At 39.0% G+C, this 21,053-nt stretch overlaps 2 protein-coding genes across 5 annotated transcripts in view; one reads left to right on the top strand and one right to left on the bottom strand.

Moving 5' to 3' along the window:
• Positions 1–6,472, top strand: part of CEP83 (centrosomal protein 83) — a 120,357-nt gene extending 113,885 nt beyond the window's left edge. For all 4 annotated transcript variants that reach the window (XM_007085624.3, XM_042992900.1, XM_042992899.1 and 1 more), the window contains 3 exons: positions 2,096–2,199; positions 5,170–5,359; positions 6,300–6,472. In XM_007085624.3, coding sequence (XP_007085686.2) covers positions 2,096–2,199; positions 5,170–5,359; positions 6,300–6,404 — 399 coding nt within the window. In that variant the 3' untranslated portion in view covers positions 6,405–6,472. The remainder of the gene's footprint in view (positions 1–2,095; positions 2,200–5,169; positions 5,360–6,299) is intronic.
• A 3,032-nt stretch (positions 6,473–9,504) lies between these two features.
• The window catches only part of PLXNC1 (plexin C1), a 147,619-nt gene continuing 136,070 nt past the window's right edge, over positions 9,505–21,053 (bottom strand). The window contains exons 24-31 of the mRNA XM_042992898.1: positions 20,518–20,572; positions 18,046–18,077; positions 17,841–17,948; positions 16,532–16,695; positions 14,519–14,666; positions 11,558–11,698; positions 11,391–11,465; positions 9,505–10,204 (exon numbers count right to left, since the gene is read on the bottom strand). Coding sequence (XP_042848832.1) covers positions 10,100–10,204; positions 11,391–11,465; positions 11,558–11,698; positions 14,519–14,666; positions 16,532–16,695; positions 17,841–17,948; positions 18,046–18,077; positions 20,518–20,572 — 828 coding nt within the window. The 3' untranslated portion in view covers positions 9,505–10,099. The remainder of the gene's footprint in view (positions 10,205–11,390; positions 11,466–11,557; positions 11,699–14,518; positions 14,667–16,531; positions 16,696–17,840; positions 17,949–18,045; positions 18,078–20,517; positions 20,573–21,053) is intronic.

Below are 21,053 nucleotides of genomic sequence, written 5' to 3'. Positions count from 1 at the left end.
CAAGTTCTTCTTTATGTCTTTGAGCTTGTTCATTTGCTTGTGTGTTTGTTGAGATTCTCCAGATAAGTGAGGTTATACAGCATTTTTTCTTTCTTTGCTTGCCATTATGCCCTTAAGGTCCATCCATACTGTCACAGATAACAAGATTTCTTTCTTTTTTATGACTGATCATATTCCATTGTGTATAAGTTGCTAGGTCCTATGGTAGTTCTATTTTTAATTTTTTGAGGAATCACCCTACTATTTTCCATAGTGGCTGTATCATATATTGCTGGTGGGCATGTAATTAATAGAACCACTTTAGAAAACTGGCAGTATTGGGGTACCTGGGTGGCTCAGTCAGTTAAGTGTCTGACTTCGGCTCAGGTCATGATCTCACGGTCCATGAGTTCGAGCTCTGTGATGGGCTCTGTGCTGACAGCTTGGAGCCTGGAGCCTGCTTTGGATTCTGTGTCTCCCTCTCTCTCTCAGACCCTCCCCTGCTCATGCTCTGTCTCTGTCTCAAAAATAAATAAACATTAAAAAAATTAAAAAACAACAACAACAACTAGCAGTATTTACTAAAGCTGTGACTCACTCCTGAGTATATACTTAAGAGAAATGAGTACATATATCCACCAAAAACATGTTTAGGAATGTTCATAGAAACTTTATTCAGATTAAATTAAAATTAAAACAACTCTAATTTTCATCAAAAGAGAATGGATAAGTTGTATATTTATAATATGGATGACAACATAACAATGGAAAATAACTGTGCCATACAATAAAATGGCTTAGTCAATTAGACAACACATTGAACAAACAAACCCATATACAGAAGAGTATATAGTATGATTGCTTTTTTTTTTTTTTTTTTGATATGGGTAGATTGGTGGATAGACAGTCCTAAACTACCTGTAAACATATAAGTATATACTTATGTTAAGGACGGAAGAGTAGTTCCTTTGCCAGGGTAGAAAGTGGGAGGCAGGAGGCAACCTTTTAGGGTGCTGGAGGATGGCAAGCAATGGGAAGCATGAGAAAGAATGCCCAGTGCAGTATTATTTCTCAACTGGAAATAACTCAGATGGCCCTCAGTGGTAGACTGGGGAGATATATTAAACTATGTGATATTCGTAAGTACAACACAACATGTGGCAATGAACTATTCCTGTAAGCAATAACATGAGTAAATCTCACAATCTGAGTGAAAGAAAAGCCATTTGTAAAACAGTTGAAAAAGATTATGATTCTGTTCAGATGAAGTTCAAAAATAGGCAAAATTAGCATTAGAAGTAAATTGGTTACCTTTTCAGAGGACAGAAGGGAATAGAGATTGAAAGGAGGAAGGGTAGGGGCACTTGTGGTATGGCCATGCTCTTGACCTATGAGGTAATAGTATCAGCATTTGCTTTGTGGTTTCACATTTTGCTCTATATTTACATTCTGTGCATACCTGAAAGGTCTATAGCTACTAAGTGAATTGCAACATTTATATGTATTTTTCTGTAAAAAAAAAAAAAATAGCCTCTTGACAAAAATGAAAAATAATTTTTTAATGTACTACTTTTGCATTATACACTGATTTTTCCATATTAGAAAATTTTCCCTATGTAAAGTTTGTTTTTTTCTTTTTAATATTTAAAAAGGCATACTTTCAAACTGAGACGCATCCATAATCTAAGCTTTCTGATCTTTTGCTGCTTTGGTAGCAATTTATCCATGGTAAGCATGCTTTTAATTTTTTTTAATTTTTAGTTCTTTTTAAAAACACATATCTTTGGGGAAAATAAAGAACTTGTGATTCCTTATCAGGTGACAGGCAAGCTCATTAGTAAAATTTGACTCCTTCCTTTTTTAGATACTTTATTTGCAGCAGTTTAGTTATTGATACCCATTTTCTGGTTTGGCATTCATATTTGTACGTCTGAAGCTTATTATCTTTGCAATTTTCAATGAGAATCCTATCTATTAATCTTTTTTCTTCTAGTATTCACTGAAAATACTTATCTCTAAGTAAAATTTCTTGTCGAGTAAAACATTCTCTCCATATTTTGTTCAAATAGGAGATTTTGTATTAATGTACTTGTTCATATTGTTTCTTTTTTTCTAGAGAAAATCCCTTCATGAAAACAAATTGAAGAGACTGCAGGAGAAAGTAGAAATCTTAGAGGCAAAGAGAGAAGAATTAGAAACAGAAAACCAGGTGTTAAATAGGTACTGTGTTTGTATAAATACATATCCCATGTATTGACTTTAATTTTATAGAGCTTTGATTCTGAGTATAATGCACTTAGTTTTCTTTCAGAATATATGTCTAGGGGTGCCCAGGTGGCTCAGTTGGTTAAGCATCCGACTATTGTTTTGTTTTGGTTTTTTTTGAACATGTAACTAATTGTCATTTTATTTGCAATTCCCTAGAGTAACAATGTTGGGCTTTTTTTTTTTTTTTTTTTTTTTTTAATGATTAAGTTAGCTAATATGCAGTGTGTATACAGTGTAGTCTTGGCTTTGGGAGTAGATTCCCATGATTCATCACTTACATACAACACCCAGTGCTCATCCTAACAAGTACCCTCCTCAATGCCCATCTCCCATTTTCCTTGGTCCCCCCCCTCAACTCCCCACCCCCATCAACCCTCAGTTTGTTCTCTGTATTTAAGAAACTCTTATGGTTTGCCTCCCTCTCTGTTTTGTAACTTATTTTTCCTTCCCTTCCCCTATGGTGTTCTGTTAAGTTTCTAAAATTCCACATATGAGTGAAAACATAGGATGTCTGTCTTTCTCTGACTGACTTATTACACTTAGCATAATACCTTCCAGTTCCATCCAGGTTGTTGCAAATGGCAAGATTTCATTATATTTCATCACTGAGTAGTATTCCATTATATATACATACCATGTCTTCTTTATCCATTCATCAGTTGATGGACATTTGAGCTCTTTCCGTAATTTGGCTATTGTTGAAAGTGCTGCTATAAACATTAGGGTACATGTGCACGTATGAATCAGCAGTCCTTTATCCTTTGTATAAATTCTTAGTAGTGCTATTGCTGGGTCGTTAGGATAATGCTATTTTTAATCTTTTGAGGAACCTCCACACTATTTTCTAGAGCAGCTGTACCAGTTTGCATTCCCACCAATAGTGCAAGAGGGTTACCCTCTTGGTTTTGGCTCAGGTCATGATTTCATGGTTCGTGGGTTCAAGCCTCTCATCGGGCTCCATGCTGACAGCACACAGGGCCTAATTGGGATTCTCTCTCCCTCTCTCTTTGCCTTTACCCTGCTCACATACTCTCTCTCTCTCTCTCTCTCTCTCTCTCTCTCTCTCTCTCTCTCTAAATAAAGAAAATATATATGTTTAAAAGAATTCTTTTTCTTTTTTAATGTTTATTCTTGAGAGAGAGAGAGAGAGGAGACAGACATAGAATAAGTAGGGGAGGGGCAGAGCGAGAGAGGGACACAGAATCTGAAGCAGGCTCTGGGTTCTGAGCTGTCAGCACAGAGCCTGATGCAGAGCTTGAACCCACAAGCCGTGAGATCATGACCTGAGCTGAAGTCGGGTGCTTAACCGACTGAGCCACTCAGGCGCCCCACATTTAAAAGAATTCTAAAACTTTTTGTTATATTCCTAGTTCATTATCCTTGTTATTCATTCATTTATTTTTTCTGGCTGAATATGCCTTCAAACCAAAACACATGCCAGCCATTTTGTTATGGTTGGGACTCATAGGAAAGGTCACTGGCTTTGGTAGCCAGGAGTGGTGTGAGTTCTTAATACTGAAACAAGATAGTTGCAACATTGCATAGTTCCCAAATGTGGCTAGAACTGTGAATCAAGATTTTTGATTTCTTGGTGTGAAAACATATTGAGCCTAGATTCTGGATTTTCATTTACGTTACAAACATAGCTAATAATCTGCATAATTAGCGTTTTTGAGCAGAGACAATTTACCTTATTGACTCAGTAGTAGTGGCATTGTAGGGCCTATTTGAAGTTAATAAAAACTTTTTGGGGTGCCTGGGTGGCTCAGTCGGTTAAGTGTCTGACTCTTGGTTTTGGCTCAGGTCATGATCTCACAGTTTGTGGGATTGAGCCCTGTGTTGGGCTCTGCACCAACAGTGCATAACGTGCTTGGGATTCTCTCTCTTCCTCCCTCTGTCTCTCTCCCAAAATAAGTAAATAAACTTTAAAAATAAATAAATAAATAAATAGATAAATAAATAAATAAATAAAAATTTTACAAGTTCAGCTAATTTTAGTGGTAGCCTTTCAGCATTTAGAAAGTGTCAGACTTTTCTGTAATGGAAATTGGCTGTTGATGTTTTATAATGTGCACTGGACATTCTTGAGTGTAATTATTACCAAATGGGAACAGTTATTTTTTTAGAACACCTGAAGTTTATAGACTGTGGAGTCCATGCCAATTTCATAATACTGTGTTCCAAAGTAAGAAGCCACCAAATTCATTCTAAAACAAAATTCAATTTGCTACGTCTTCTATAACCATTAATTTTGAAATATTATCAATTCAAGATTGGGTGAGTATGGCACAGACCATCTAGACTTTTGAGTGGTTTTGAAGACTGTATTTTATTACTGGTGTGGTTGATGGTCAGAAAATTCATGTCCAAAAAGGTGATGATATGTCAAGGCCTGAAAAGTTACCTTTTTTATCCAAATAGTTTTCCCTAAAGTTGGGTAGCTTCATCTCTGTCATTAGCAACGTTTTTAAAAATTAGGTTGAACAATATGAAATTTCATATATTTGACCATATTTTACCTATAAAAACGGCAATGTCATAAGATTCAACGTAGTATTTTCTCTATTCCTATTTGATTCCTTCTGGAAAATAAGGCACACTTTCAGGATTCATGGGTTGGGGGAGTGGAGTGCAAGTGAAAGTAAAAGTATCAAAAGATTTTTAATCTTTGATTAATTGGCAAGTAAAACTTTAAAATGAATTGATAGCCTGCAACGCCAACAGTTATACATGTGATTAAGATGTCATGTTTCTGTTTACTTTTCTAGATAAATAGAATTTTATGTATGTATTATATACAGATAAGTCTTAGAATTTTGAAGTCCTTTTCTTCCAATTTAAAATTATATTCTGTGAATCATCCTGTTTTTCAATACAGTATAACTGTATTAAAGAACAGAAACACTTTTTTTCTTTTTTAAGACAAAATGTTCCATTTGAAGAATATACAAGGCTTCAAAAAAGACTAAAGGACATACAGAGAAGACATAATGAATTTCGAAGTTTAATTTTGGTTCCTAACATACCTCCAACAGCATCCATCAATCCTTTTAGTGTTCAGTCATCAGCCATGGTTCCAGGCATGGACTTGTCGTTTCCTCCTCATATGCAGGTATGAGCATTTATGTTACAGAAAAAAAGTCACTAAGATTTCTGTTAATTTTTACCTGTTTAAATTCAGAGTTAAACATTCATATCTTTCTTTACCATGGAAATGAGTGGGAGAAACAAAGTGGATTTGAATCTATTCTGTCCTTTAGTGATGTTGCTAGAAGTGAAATCTACTGGGCAAGTGAAAAGAAAAAACTTAATCCATGGGTCTTTGACTCACTCAACTGCTACTAAGCATTTACTAATACTCCACACTATGCATTTTCCATATCATATTTTATTTAATCCTAATGGAAAATACTTTGAGGGAAGGGTGTTATGATTCCCAATTTATAGATAAGGAAGCTGAGTCAGAGGGGAAGTGACTTACCTAAGGTCATAGGTAATAAGTGACAGAGTTGACTATCAAATATAAATCTGATTCCAAATTCTGGGCTCGTTCTACTGTATCACGTCCTTGAGATACTGAAGGAATCAAATTGGATGGTTTTCAAAAGATTAACTGTTAATAAGTAATTATATTTTATAATACTGTAAGCACCAAAGATTTTAGTCACTGAATTGAATCTCAGACCAAGTGCTTTATTTATAATGAATTGCTATTAAACTCCAGCCTTGTTAGAAAGTAGGCAAGTGAGTATGCCTGGGCCCTGAATTGGTATTCTTCTAATTTACTCCCTGGTGAGTTTTACACCTAGATAGGAGAACGGACTTTGTGTTTTGCTTAAGGCTAGAGCCTGAGGTGGGAGAGAAACAAGGACTAGTTAGTAGTCTGGCCCATACTGCTGTGTTCTTAGATTGCTGAAATGGTTATCCTTTCCTTGCCAGATCTTCTAGGGCCTGAGTAAAAGAGGCACCGAGGCTGTTGCCTAACAGTTCTTTTTCCAGCTATTTTTCTGTTTGTTTTGTTTTGTTTGTTTTTCATTTTTGGTGCTTTTAAGGAGGAACAGCATCAAAGGGAACTCTCTCTACTTCGCAAAAGACTAGAAGAACTAGAAACAACCCAAAGGAAGCAACTAGAGGAACTTGGATCTCCTGGGGAATGATGTTCATGGAAGAAAGATCAAAAGGGATGAAATCACTGTGACTCAATAAAGCTTGAAGTTTTAACGTATGTGGCATTTAGATACTGTATTCCTGTTTGCCAGAACATTTGTGCCTCAAGAAAAGGTACCAGCTACATGATACATTGCATCAGTGTCAGGACTTTAGGATTATACTCAGGATAAGTGAAACATTAAAACCCCTTCAGAGATGTTTAGAATATTTATTGACAACTCTTTTGAGAATGTTAGAAAAGAAAAAAAAAAGAATTAGAGAATCAAGTTGTTAAATTATTTTATTAATTTCACTTGTTGAATTTTTTTTTTTTTTTTTTTTTTTTTGGCATTTTACCTGGAATATGCCCATGTTTGATTCCTTCTGCCACTTTGAGATGCTTGACAGTAACGGGCAGTAAACATTCTGCAGTTTACCGTATACAAGAGGTCTAAACCTCGTTCTTGAAAAAAAAGAAAAAAGTTTAAAGGCAGCATTAAAAAACAAAACTTCGGGACGCCTTGGTGGCTCTGTCCGTTAAGCGTCCAACTCTTGATTTCAGCTTAGGTCGTGATCTCACTGTTTGTGAGTTCGAGCTCTTCATTGGGCTCTGTAGTAACAGTGTGGAGCCCGCTTGGGATTCTCTCTCTCAAAATAAATAACTTTTAAAATAAAAAAAAACAAAACACGTTAAGACGTGTAAATATATAATGCTACCATTCTAAAAGCTGTGTGCATATAATTAAAGAACTTAATAAATATTTTTCTACATTGTCTTTTAATTTTGAGCATACACTCGGTATTTAGCAATGTAGAAAAATCTCAATGTTATTTTCTATTCTAACTCAAAACCACAAAGTACAAATAATTAAATCCTCTGATTTAATTAGTTGTGTAAAACAAGGGCCATTCATTGTAAAACTTGAACCCCCTGGGGTCCCTTAGCGGTAGTGTTGCCTCCTACTGTTTGGGATCTAACCGAATTATTACAAATGTCTTATCTCTGTGCATCCCTAACCTCTTTTTAAGGAAGTCTGCTGCAATAACTTCACATCAACAAGGCAAAGCTCAAATCCTCCAAACTAAGTGGAATGTTCATTATCTGGAAGTCTTTAGGATCAAAGGGCCAGGTAGATAGTGGAGGAGCAGTGCCTAATATCATGTCAAAGAAACTGGAGTCCGTTGCTGCATTACAGAACCGCTTATTCACAGATGCAGTGGCACCTTGTTGCTGAAAAGTAATTTCCATGGGGCCACTTAGAATTTAAAAAATCTATTATAACTAGAACATTTGAAGGAAAACAGAAACAGGCCACCTTTACATCAAAATGTTTATTTTTGGATATAGACATTTAAAACATTCATCTCCAAGTACAGCTTCAATCAGGTATACAATAAGAAATAGACTTTAAATCCCTAATACGGAAAAGGTAACAGAATTAATTTTTAAATGCTGCTGTAGACACTAGTGTTAGAAAAAAAAGTTTATAAATGAATTGTTTGCACCAAAAAAATATGCAAAGAAACTTGAAAATAGAAATTGTTTGCCATTTGTTTCTCTGGTTGCTGTTTAATGTAGACCCAGTGACTGATTGTCTTCAGCACACATCTAATTTGGCCATTTACTGTATTTGGCTAATGTGATCCAAGATGTGGTCTAGATCGTGCTTTTCACTGGAGGATTGACAAACACGCTACATACGTTAGTGAATCTTCACACCACCTCAGTGAGGTAGGTTAGAAATATTATACAGAAATTGAGGCACAAAGAGGTAAGCGACTTGCCCAAAGTTCCCAGCAGCATAGCCCCTGGAAGAGGAGGTAAGGCTCCACACGGGACTCTTGTGCCAGAGAGCTGGACAGGGACACCCTCACGTAGCATTTACTAAACACGTAGATAAAGCTGTAGCTGATCCTTTTCATAGCATTTCTGTACCCTAAAGAAGGGGAAGTCTTTTGGGCAACTCTCCTACCCTTGGCTCTCAACTGTCCTCCTGTTATTCTCTTACGAACGCCTTCACATCAAGACTGAGGCAGCCTCACGCGGGGAGCAGACCTCTCACCTTGATACTTGTAAGTAACCTATTTGGTAGTATTTTTGAGGTGTGTCCATTGGACCGACAATGGTCAAAAGTGATGGGATTGGGAAGGTACCTATCAGGGCAGTGACTGCTTATTTGATCAGTTTGTTGAGGTATCACCTCTTACTCTTTGCCAGATATTGAGGAGCAACAAGAATTTCATTTTCAAAGACAAATTCACATTCAACTCCTGATATCCCATACAGTGTTGGTAAATGATTTTAAGGACTATATGATGAGTGTTTTATTTGCTACTTGAAAAAATGTCTTTCCTTAATCTGGGATTTGGAGCACCAAGGGTAAAAGGTGCCACAAGGAAAGTTGAGAGTTGCCAATCACATTTTTTACTTTTAATAGGAAAACACAGTGGTATTAAAATTGGTCATGAGCAGCAAAAATTCAGGAATAAAAAATCAGCAATAAAAAGACTACGGTAGAACTGGACAGGGAGTTCTTTAAAAAGAAAGGCATGAGTAAAATGAGTATTTTGAATTCTTTCTCTTGCGAGGAATACTTTCAAAAAGTACATAGTAAGACTAAGATACCAAGTTGTATACTAATATTTTTCAGGCCTTGGGCCTCAAATATATATATATTCATATATAATACTCCAGTGTGAACAGCAATTTCATGAAATGTAAAATGTTTTTTTTTTGTTTTTTTTTTTAAATCACACACAAGTATTTATAACCACAGGGTTCACCAGAAATCTAAAGCAAGGAGACACTAAGTACAGAAACGTAGGATTAGGGGAGTGAGTTACTCTTCTACAGATAGTTTTGATCCAAGTTTTTAGACAGAAATAATGTTTGTTTTTTTTTTTTTACAATAGCCAACATGTCCACTATCAAATACATTTAGTATGAAAAAATGAAAAAAAAAAGGGAACATACATCAGGACAAAGTAAGTAAAATGCTGTTGCATTTAAATAAAGCCTCCTCACTCTCCTTGCTTTAGAGCTCCTTAGTGAAACGGAGGTGAGTCTGATGGAGTGCAGTCCATGACCACTGAAAAACACGAGCCCTTTCAACAATGTTGCAACACTGTCAGTTTTTGGTTTAAAAACACACACACGCTCACGAATGCTAAGTGTACACACTACCAAATTCTGCGGTCAGCTTTTCCAAGAACTACTGGGGAAAGTTTCAATGCTGCAAATCCTCGAGGTTGCCCTAACACCTCCACCTTGTTTCCAAATGACTCAGTTCACATTTTCTTTCGATCATTGGCAGTGTCCCCTTTCTGCAGAGGTGCAGTGTAGTCACAAGTGCTACATAACTGTAGTTTTCAAACAAAACCACTTATATCATTGTGCTTAAGTGGAGACTGTAGTTACAATACTGACACTTGCTTACTGGCCCTGTATTCTCTGTAAACAAGGAGGCTGTTTGCAACAACCACTTCAACTCTATTTACAGAAAGGTTCCTACGGTATATGCACAGGCACAAGGTTGGTATGCTTTCTAAAAGCTGTGCATGTGCCTCCGTCTCTAAAAGACAGTGCTCAAAGTGGAACCTATGTGCAAACTTTAAAAAGTAACGACACAGAGTAGCTCAAGTAGCCATTTTGCTCCCAAGTCGTCTGAAGAATTTTGCCAGATTAAGCCAGTCCCCAGAGTGCTTACATCCACTTGCATTTCTTCTTTTCATCAAATAAGACTTTTACATGCAAGAGTTGTTTCTGAGCTTCTTCCAGCCCTCGTTCTCTTTCTAGTTTATTTAGAATCTGTTGACAATTAGAACAGTTATTTTAGATATTGTGATTTTAGCATTAGATTTCGATTTTTTGGGTTTTTTTTTTTTTTTTTTTTTTGCATTCCTGATGCCGTGAGTGGTAAAAATCTGTATGAAACAGATGCCAACATTTTCTTCGATCATTTACATACTCACTTTGCAAGTTGTTTTGCTAAGTCATTATCACAGGATCAACAACACTTTGGCTTAAAATAGAAGCTAGCAAGAAATACCAACTATTTGCTTACAAATATGGGGCCAGACTTCCAAGGCCCTGGTTTATGCATTATGTCATAGCCATTCCAAGCACAGCAAGCATTCTGGGCAGCCAACATGCAGGCAAGTATTTCTTCTTAAATGCAGCAGGCAGGGGCATCCTGGTCAGAGTTGAATATTTCCCTCCCCTCCCCTCCCCTCCTGGGCAGTGTAGTGCCTCCTCTCCCCTCCTCCCCTCCCCAGTGCTTCCCTTCTAACCCCTGGCCCCTGGAAAGAGGGATGCTTATCATGTTTAAGGAACTCATTGCCTCTACCCTACCTTAGCGCTTCACTTGATCTTCAAGTAGCAAATGGAATTGGTGAGCTATTCTCACCAGTGACATGGATAGCCTGTCCCAGCATGACTGAGTGGGGGGGAATCAGGGAAGGGGGAATTAACATATATTTGGAAACAGCGCATCTGATGACTGTGTCTGTGTGAATTCCCAAAGAAAAAAATCCAGATTAAGGAGAATTAATCATAAAGGAGAATGGTTTATTGAAATAGTTGCTTAAGTTAGAAATATGTTATACTTTCATATACCTGTTGAACACAGAATCTAGGCAATTTAACAAGCTTAGCTTTCATTTTAGCAGATTACAATCAAGCGTAAGCTGGCCCTATTTAATAGGACCACTACTTACTCATCAAAGTTATATTGAGTCAGTGTGGCTATAGACCCCATGAACTCAAATGTAAATTCAGGCTGGTCCAAAGGCGGGCAGCATGATAAAACCGTAAGGGGACAGCCACGTTCAGGGTCTGGCTTGGTGCCAGGATCCCCCATCTCAGACAGGCTCCCTGGCTTCCCTTTCTGGCCATTAGGGACGCCAGAGCTGTCCTGAGACCGGTAGAATGCTTTACAACCAAATCCTGGAGACTGATTCATATCAATTTTTTGAAATGTTATTTAAAATCTTACCTCATCAAAATATTTTACGATGTATTTGTAGATTTCTGTCAAGGCCACTTCTTCATTAAATTCATTTTCATGTTTCTTAAAGAAAGAAAGCCTTGTTGAGAGATTCTGAAATGACTTTTCAAGACAGAAGTAACAAATGTTATCTCATTTCTACCTTCTAGCAATACCTTAGATTCCTGAGTTAAGAATTCTTCCATTTCTGAAGATGACAATGGAGGCAAATCCCTGATTGCTTTGTAATAAGATTTTACTTCCTCTTTGTAGGTTGGGATATCCTTGGCGTAGAGAAGTTTATTAGTTGGTGCTTCCTACGAAAACAAAAACAAGCATCCATGGCCAAGAGTAAAACACCATGGGGAATTTATAATAGTAACAATGTAGCTGAACCTCCCGCACTATCACGACCTCCTAGTAACAAAGCTTTTTCATGCAGTGGGCCTTCATCAGTGTTGTTGATTGAATGACTGACTGCTATCCAGATAGTTCTGGTGAGTCACTGTTCTTTTCAGGCGAATTAAATGCTAATATATTCTGCCTTCCTCTCATAAAAGAGCTAAAATTATTATTTTTGCATGATTTTGAGTTACTGTAACAACGGAACTTATTTCAGTCATAGTTCATTACTAATGGTTGTAAAAAGCCTGAATTAAAACATTTGCTCTCATCTTCACCCACCAGTGAATTTTGGCATTTATAAAAGACTTGATTGTAGGTCTGATTGAGCCCTTTATGTAACAATGAAAGTGCTAAGTAGTTGGCGGTGGTGGATTTTTCTGCTTATCCCTTTTATTAGATTATAAAGATCTTCTAGCATTCTCAAGGAAGTACGTGGTCATCTCTGATGTCTGACTTCACAAAAGTTCCCTGTCAGTTTGAATGTTTTTATGTAATAGCTGTAATATAAAAAATTGAGGGAAGATAGCTGAGTTAATGATAGGGCTAATGTCCCAGTACATTTTTAAACGTATTGAGGGCATGAATAGCCATATCAATGGCCGAATCATTTTGAAGGATGCCGACACTGAGATATTACGGAGATTTTTTTGCACTTTTCAAGTTTAAGTAAAACCCACAAATCCTGTGATCATTCATTCAGTAAATGTATTTAGCTAGGCGCTGTGGCAGGCACTGAATGTAAAGAGTCAAAGACGACCAGTACCTGCCCTTAAGAAGCTTCTAATCTACTTGGGAAGACAAACTTAACACAGTGCTTACTGTGATACCAGTAAAATTAGTAGCAGAGTATAAAGAAAAGCGCTGTGGAGCTGGACAAATCAGGGATCATCACCAAGACTTGTGGCCTCCCAGAACTGATGTTCTGATTTCCTCATCTATAAAATGAGGGTAGTAATAACTACCAAGAACATAGTAATCACAAGAGCCACATAAGGTATAGTTCAGCTAGTCAGTTAACCATTTTTTACTGTGAGTAAATTAAGCATTTTAGTGTCTTCCAGTGTGTTTTTGTTGCATTGGTCAAATGAAGAAAGGGCATGGGAAATGGAGCTGGAAAGTTCACAAAGCAGGTATATTTAGACTGATCATAGGCTCCTATAGTTTTTGGTACACATTAAGAAGTCAGGTTTGTTGAAGGAATGAATGAATAAGTAGGGTGTTACTAGAAGAGAGGGGTTATGAGACAGGAGAGGGATACGAAAACATGTTCATGGTAAGTTTGGGAAAGGTAAAGCTGTAGTAGAAGGTATATGGAATTTGCAAGAAAATGAGGCGGCCAGAAAAGAGACCTGAAGCCCAATTAGGAAGGGCCGTGTGGTACTGGGAAGATTTCACCTGGCAGGTAATGGGAAGTATTTATAATTTTTTAAGCAGGAGACAGACAAGAGCAGATTTAAGCTTTAGATAACCTGAGACACAGTGAAAACAAAAAGACAGCACAGGCAAGGAGACCAGTTCCGAGGCAGTTATATGGGTGGAGAGGGGCTGAAGGGATAGGGCCAAAGAATGAGAAAAAAGACATTTTGGAGATGGCAGTGGGCAGTAACCAATTAGGGGAAGGGAGGAAGAAGAAGGAGTTGAAGATAATGGGAAGGAGTTTACCTTGAGAGACCAGGCGATTCTAGGAAGACAAAAGTAAAGACAGGTGTGTTTTGCAGAAATAGTGGTGAGGGTGAGTTTAGATTCAGACTAGGAAGCTGAGGCACCTGTGAAACATCAACCACATTTCGCCCCAGGCACTCTCTCAAATTCCATATACCAAGGAGACACTGAAATCCATTAGGTACAGATACTGCTCAGTTTAATACATTTGGAGTACTCGAATAAGACCAAAACATCCCTTTCAGAGTTTGCTCTGTATTTTTATCTTTCTTTGCTTTCCTGAGGCTTTTGCTCAGCAAAGAAAACCGTAGGAAAAACAATATTGATGTTTTGATTATGAATTGACAAACTGGTGGTGGTAGAAATCTCAGGCAAGATTTTCTTACCCATGAGCAATTTGTTATATTCAAATAGACTCTTAGGTATACAGCTGATCCTTGAACAACATGGTGTTGAACTATGTGGGTTGGCTCTTACTCTACGTGGAGTTTTTTCAATATAGTACAGAACTGTAAATATGTCTTCTCTTACGATTTCCTGAATGTTTTCTTTTCTCTAGTTTATTTAAGAATACAGTATATAGCACATATTACATGTACAAAATACATGTTACTTTGACTTTCTATTAGTAGTAAGGCTTCCAGTCCACAGTAGGCTATTAATAGTGAAGTCTTGGGGAAGCCAAAAGTTACAGGTAATTTTCAAGTACATGGAGGGTTGGCACCCATAATCCTCCATTATTCAAGGATCAGCTGTATTCAGATGGGATTAATTTAGCTAAGCAAATTTCTGTAGTTTTACTTTGGGTTTATAGTTTATAATTTGTGGTAAAGGTATTTACAGGCACAGTTTTGCAGTAGAAAGGGGATAATAGTCTATTTTGGTATTCATTAAAAAAAAAAACTAGATTAAAAATAAATGGGACAGCTTTTAAAGAGAAGCAGATCTTCAGTGACTACCATGGACTATTTGTTTTTAGCTGCTGTGGTTCAGACCAATTGTTTAGAAGAAAGAATGCTTCAGACTCACAGGATGACATGTTAAGTAAAGATACTAAAACCAGGCCTTACCTTCCCGAGTTGCTGCTCTGTGAGAGAAAATGCGTCCATGAAGGCCTGGGCAATCACAGATAAACAGCCGTCTATGTGTGGTGTCTTCTTAATGTCAAAGACAAACTGAGGGTTCTTCAGGATGTTTACCCAGAAGCGAAGAGGAAGGCTGTTCCGAGAGAGAAATCTCCTTTCAAGCATAGCCCTTCGTAGGAGGCGGATGCTCTGTTTATCACAGTTTGCATACGGGCGTTTTTGCCCTTGTTATTGAAGTATGCAAGTCTGCTTTGCCAAATATACCAAGCAACAGATGGCAGCACCACTCAGAACAAGAAAGGGTTAAACTGACAAGCGCTACTGAAGGGAGCGCTACTGAACGGGAGAAATTCAAAGGTGGCTGTTGACGAGAATTTTCTCCCGATAGTTCTAGATTATAGCAGGCGACGGTTGCCCATGAAAACGTTTCATCACGTGTCTGGAGCCTGACCTTTTCTCACCCCCTCTAAGTGCCACACCCTGGCCTAAGCCGCCAGCATTATTAGCCCCCAGCTCCCTACAGGTAATTGTCCCACAACTATCAGCAATCTTAACACAGAGTCAGATCAGGTCTCTCCTCTGCTCAGAACCCTCTGTGCTCTCCATCCCCCTTGGGATAAAGCCCCTGTGTGATCTGGGCCTGGGCCCTCATCTGTTACTCTTCACCTTTTTCATTCCAACCCACCGTGGGCCTCTTGGCTGGTCTTCATGCATCCCAGGCAAGGCTGCACCTCAGGACTTCTGCTGCCCATCTTCCAGAAACTGCCTTTAGCCAGACAGTCTCAAGGTGTATGCCCTCACCTCTTTCAAGACCTGACTCAAATGTCATCATCTCCTTGAGGCCTTCTCTGACCACTGTCCTGTTACTCTCTATCCTTCTTTTCTGCTTTGTCCATTGTACTAACCTTCTAATATACTACAATTTACCTATTTATCATCTCTTCCACCCATTAGAATGCAAGCTCTCTGAGAACAGGGATTTTTGTTCAGTTTACTGTTACATCTCCAGCACCTAACAGTGCTTGGCATATAGTAGGTACTCAGATACTTGAATATGAACTTGGGAATCATTCAGAGTCCTTCCATTATCTCAACTCTGGCCTAGCAAATTACCTCCATCATAAGGATGCTGGGCCTCTCCGCAGCTCTGCTGTCCTGGCTACTGCCCCTGCTCAGATGCCACCCTCTTCACAGTGAAAGGGGAGCCTACAGCAGCAGCACCTGGGATTAAGAGGCTAGAGCACAGGATGGGAGGGAGCCAGGGTAGATGCTGGGACAGACCCGGATTCAATGGGAGAAGATGAGACCTAGAGCTCTGGCACTTCAGCTTGTAATACTTCCTTAAAATGGTCTGTGGGCCCTCGGTGTTCAGGAGGGCTTGCGATTGTGCCGAAAAGTTCTATCATGTCTTAACACCGAGTCTTACTCAGTTCATACACAGGACATTTCAAATAGAGGTAATGAGCTGTTTCTTTACTGAGGAGAAATTTAGAACAAACCTGGATGCCTTGCCAGGCAACCAGGTAAAACGTTAGAAAACAAAACAGTCCTTTGGCTAATTCTCATGATATCTGAGTACTGCACTCGCTCAAATAAAAGCAGAAATGTCTATGTAGAATCAGAATTCAGACAGTTTGGTAACTGCAAAGGGATTAAGTATTCTGTAATGGAAAATTATATAATAAAACCACAAAATACTAATTTCTCATCTTTTGCCGGTCAGGTTAACATTCCTTACAAGGTCTTTTTCATGCGTTAAAGATAATAAGGTTTGTTTATGTTATCCTAAAGAATAGGATCACAGCATAGGAAGGGTTTTGTTCTCGTTAAAAAATAGTAACAGAGGAAGAATCTGCTTTGACATGATAGCTTACCAAGCCAAAAGATTCTGATCTAGGGATAATGAATCCTTCTGTAACTATCCATGCCCTCCTTTTGGTTAAGATTCTGTCCCAGATTCTTGAAAACAGTCAGTAATCACATACTGTTTGTTCCCACCTGTTTGTTTTCCAAATATGTACGACATCAGGATCTGTGATTTTTTTGTTTTCAGCCTGGGCATCCAAAAAGTCAAAAAAGTATTTTATAGCAAATGGGGCTCTGCTGTTGGGTAAACTCCAAATGCTTCTAAAAAGTTTTTCAAGCACAGAATGAATTGCCACCTGAAAGAGAGCATCAGACGTGGGAGATTTAAAAAATAGGGTAGCAGTTTTGAATACAATAGAAAATGAAATGCCAGTTCAGAGAAAATGATGTACAAAACAGAAAAAAAAAACCTGAAGAGAAAATATGTAAAATTATCAAATGAGGCCAACACTCCATGTGGGTCAAGCATCCTGAAAATCCATGCCCAGGTTTAGGTTTAGTCAACAATGAGGGTATCGTAGAAGTCTCCAGCAGTTGAAATGTCAGTTGTAGGGCTGCGTGCATAGATCAAGAAGCCATGGATGTTTAGCTTTTATTAGTTATGTTCAGCCTAGAAAAACTCAATGTTGCTCAGTTCCCAGAATTGTTCCTGTTGCATGTATTTCCATCAGAGGTTTTTATTCTCTACTTTCCAAAGCATCTGAGTGTTTTACAAAAGACAAATAGGCAGATCTCTGTGGGACAGATGAGAAAATCAAGAGGCTCTGGCTGTCCTTTAGCCACTAAACAAATTTACTGAGCTCTAAGCATACCCTCTGCTATAATCTGAAGAAGCATGCCCATCAGGAGACCAGGGCCAGGTGTAGATAATAGCATTTATATTGCTAGTCATTTCAGGGGGAAAAAAAAGGATCACCACAGACTTCTGTTAATCTCACTCAAAGCCAGATAAAGTAAAATTTGCTTCTGGTTTGGTATTCCAACAGCTTTCACATCTGACACTTTTACATGTGAACAGAATTCTTAACTTTAAAGTGGAAAAATAAAAAAAGATTTAGTAGGTTTACCATCACTGACCCCACCCTTCATTTTATTTGCAATTCAAAGGGAGTTTTATTGCTCCTCTATAAGAACAAATAAAAACGAATAATTACACCATGAACCTAAAAAATAACAATAGTGAAATGGTGGGTAAAGGACTGGGAACAATATTAAATCCCTGATTGAAGATACTACAGTCAAAATTTGTAAAGTGCCATTATCTTTGCAGTTTCTAAAAAGAAGAGGAGGGTAGGAAATGTTTACCATTTAAACTTTCATTTTGCTTTGCTAGAAGGCACAAGGGATTTGTAACATTTTCACACTTCAGTGGAAATTAAGTCAAACACATCATACACCCCCAAGGTAGCCATAAAAGCACTCCCAGAACAGTTAAGTGTACCTTGGTCGACAGCAGCTTTGTCAGATACATTTCTTTTACTTTGAACTTGTGCTTCCCTCGATGTCTCTTTCCTTGCACATCTTGGAATGCTTCCGAATCTGGTAAAATCTAAAGGGAAGACAGACTAGAAGCGTTACCCAAGGAGACCGTTCATTCTACAGAAGGCATCCAGTTCAGCGGCAAGCACAAGAAAGACTGAACTCACCAAATGGCAGTGGTCTTCTGAGTATTCCACATCTGAATGCCAGAGAAAGGGGGAGAAAACAGTCTATTAAAAAAACAACCACGGGCTAATTGGCCTTCTCATAAAATGCCCCATTTGTGCTATAAACAGAAGAGGTTACTTGAGCTCTTCACAGCTATTTTTTTGTTTTTTTTACCCTGTTGCATCTTAAGATCTTAACAACATGAAGACCGAACGGGCCAGGGAGTAGGAAGCAGGTTCCCTATTCCTGGAAATATTAAAACAGGCTGAATGATCCTTCATTGGGTGAGTAGGAGAGGTTCAAGCCCCACTCATGAACAAATGTACCTGGGGGCAGCTACTGAGTGCCAGGGGCTCCTAGGCAAAAGGCAATCTTAACACAGACCTAGTTACCCCCCCACCCCAGTGGAATTTACATCCTAGCCAATGAGAGACTTCATACTATTAATTATACAATTATTTAACTACAACTGTGATAAGGCTCCTGAAGAAGTATATGCTAAGAAAGTAACTGACAAAGGCCGGCCCTACTCTGGGAGGTTTTTCAGGGGAAGGGGTGTTGGAGCTGAACCTAAATGAATGACTAGCCAGGCAAATGGAAGAAGGGGAATGGGTGCAAAGACCCTAAGGTGGAAGGAACGTGACCCCTCCTGGGATCTGAAAGAAGGGCAATGAGTTGGGAGTTTATAGAGCAAGTTTGACAGTGACACAGGGTGAGGACAGTCCTGAAAGAAATGTGGTAGTAAAGGGAATGGTAAATGGAAAAGAAGGATCAAGGGACTAGGTTTTTTGTTTTGAAGATGAAGGAGACTAGAATACCTTGAAACACTAACAAAAGCTGTAGTAAGTGGGGAGGTATAGAAAATTTAGGTGAGAGAAGATTGTCTGTGGCGTAAGAATGCTTGGAAGGTTGGAAATGATGGGATTGAAGACACAGGTGAGAGACTGGCCTTGGATAAGAGGAAGGAAATCCTGGAATGCTGGTGGGGGTGGGAAGGAGCACAGGAAGAAATGGGCAGATGCAGGTAGGGTGGTAGGCTTGGTGCTAGATGTTGATGGAGTTCTGATTCCTGTTTTCTCTGTGATGTACAGGATCAAGTCTGCTGCTGATAGAGCCATGTAGGTCAGAGCTTTGAGGAGAGAAGGCAGAATTCTGGAGAACACAGAGTGAGTTACCTAGAGAAATTTAGTGGGTGTAGGCTGCATTGAGGGTCCCAGTCATGTTGGGCACCATGAAATTACAGTGACTCCAAACTATGCTGTTGTGTACCTTCCTCCAGTGGCTGCCTGGATATAGGTTTAGGAAAGGCTAGTATTGGGTTCATCCAGGGCTGGGATGTGACAGAGAGGGTAGTACATAGGGGACAGGGACAGGAGAAGGTGAAGGGTTAGGAGGAGAGTGATCAAAATAATGGCTCTCAGCTGAACTGGACAGGGAAGAAACAGAGACGTTGACTGCCTTGAAGTCCCATGAAGAGATCCAAATGTGAGATCCCCGATCTTTGAAGCTTAAAATACAAAGTTCTACTTTTTTATAACACAAGGACACCAGTTCCCTATGCCAGAATGGCAGCCACCCTCTGCAAGATGGCTTCTCTCACTAAATAGCCAGATCTAATGATGGACTGTGAGGTTCCCCAGAGGGGTTTCCTACAACCTACCAAATTATCTTTTCTATTTAATTGGGGGCCCTGCATTCTCTGTTTGTACTGACCAGGTATTGGGACCTATGAGGCCGCTCCTAGTATTGAATCTAGGAATCAGGAAGCCTCCCCTCCAGTTATATGTGTGAAAAGTGCTGTTGGTGAGGCCCAGAAACTTTCCAAGGGCTGGGGACAGAGTGTCTTAGCTGGGGTATCCTTTCTCTGGAGACAAACCTAGACTGGGATTTAGGGAATTTCTCAAGGCACCGTCACAATGCCTTCCTTTCCTGAGACCATCAGGGAGGTGGGTAGAGAGTTTAGAGGCTAGCCCATTGACTTTCCCATAAAAGCTCCCCATTTAGTTTGTCTCACTCCGCTTTCTGGGAATTTTGCAGCTGCTATCGCAAGGAGATTTGGATTTCTAAGTGGATTATCTTGTTTGTTCAGTGCTTGCAGGGCTGTGTGATTATCTACCGGCTTCCCTCTCAGTTTGCCAGAGGGGTCTTCTCTTTTAGCCCCCATCCTACTGAGGAGTTGGAACAGAGCGAGGAAGGCTGAGATTCTACCCTGAGTTCAGGGCTGTCAAGAGGCAGCAGCTTCCTTTCTGCTGGGCGGTCCGGCCAACTGCTATTTACTGGTTCCTGTCCTCTTTTTTGCAAAGCTCACGTTCTCAGGAATAGAAACAGATCAAAATGGCTTTTCTCCAATTTCAGAGAATTACATAGAAACAACTCAATCTCACTTTTGTGACAATACATCTGAAAGAGGCAAAAAACAATACTTTGTATAAAAGTGGGTGAGAACAAAAGGTTAACATTATATCGGTTACCTGTAGTAAAATTTGCTATCTTCTTAAAGACTTTTATAGTGGATCCATTTGATATCTGAAAGCAAAGATAAAAAATATATGAGTTTTCAAAATTTAATACATTTCTCAACTTCATCCAGGAAGTAGATGGCTGGCTGGATCTTGCATTCTCTCATCTATTAAATATTTATCAAGAATTTCTATGTGCTGGAAGTTGGAGCTATAATGGTGATGAAAACACTGTCTCTGCCCTCAAGGAGCTCACAGTCCTGTGAAGGACATAGACAAGGCAGCGAGATGCAGTGAGGCTGGAAGAGGGGGGCCAAACACCATAGGGCTAATGGGAGGGGGGCAACCCCGGGCAGAGGGGAAGACAAGGCTGTGTTAGGAAGTATCCCAGCGTCTCAGAGGTCAAAAGAGGCTTGGGCCACTATGTTTTTGAGGTTCCTACTGTATTCAGAAATGCTGAAACAGGTGTTCAAAGCTGTGTTAGCTAGAGCTGGTGTTTACCTTATCACAGAGCAATTTCACATCCGGGTATATATCCAACAGAAATA

Source organism: Panthera tigris, chromosome B4 (assembly GCF_018350195.1).
Source record: "Panthera tigris isolate Pti1 chromosome B4, P.tigris_Pti1_mat1.1, whole genome shotgun sequence".
Lineage (NCBI taxonomy): Eukaryota > Metazoa > Chordata > Mammalia > Carnivora > Felidae > Panthera > Panthera tigris.
The sequence above is the reverse complement of the archived record's forward strand: the minus strand, read 5'-3'. Positions and strand labels throughout refer to the sequence as shown.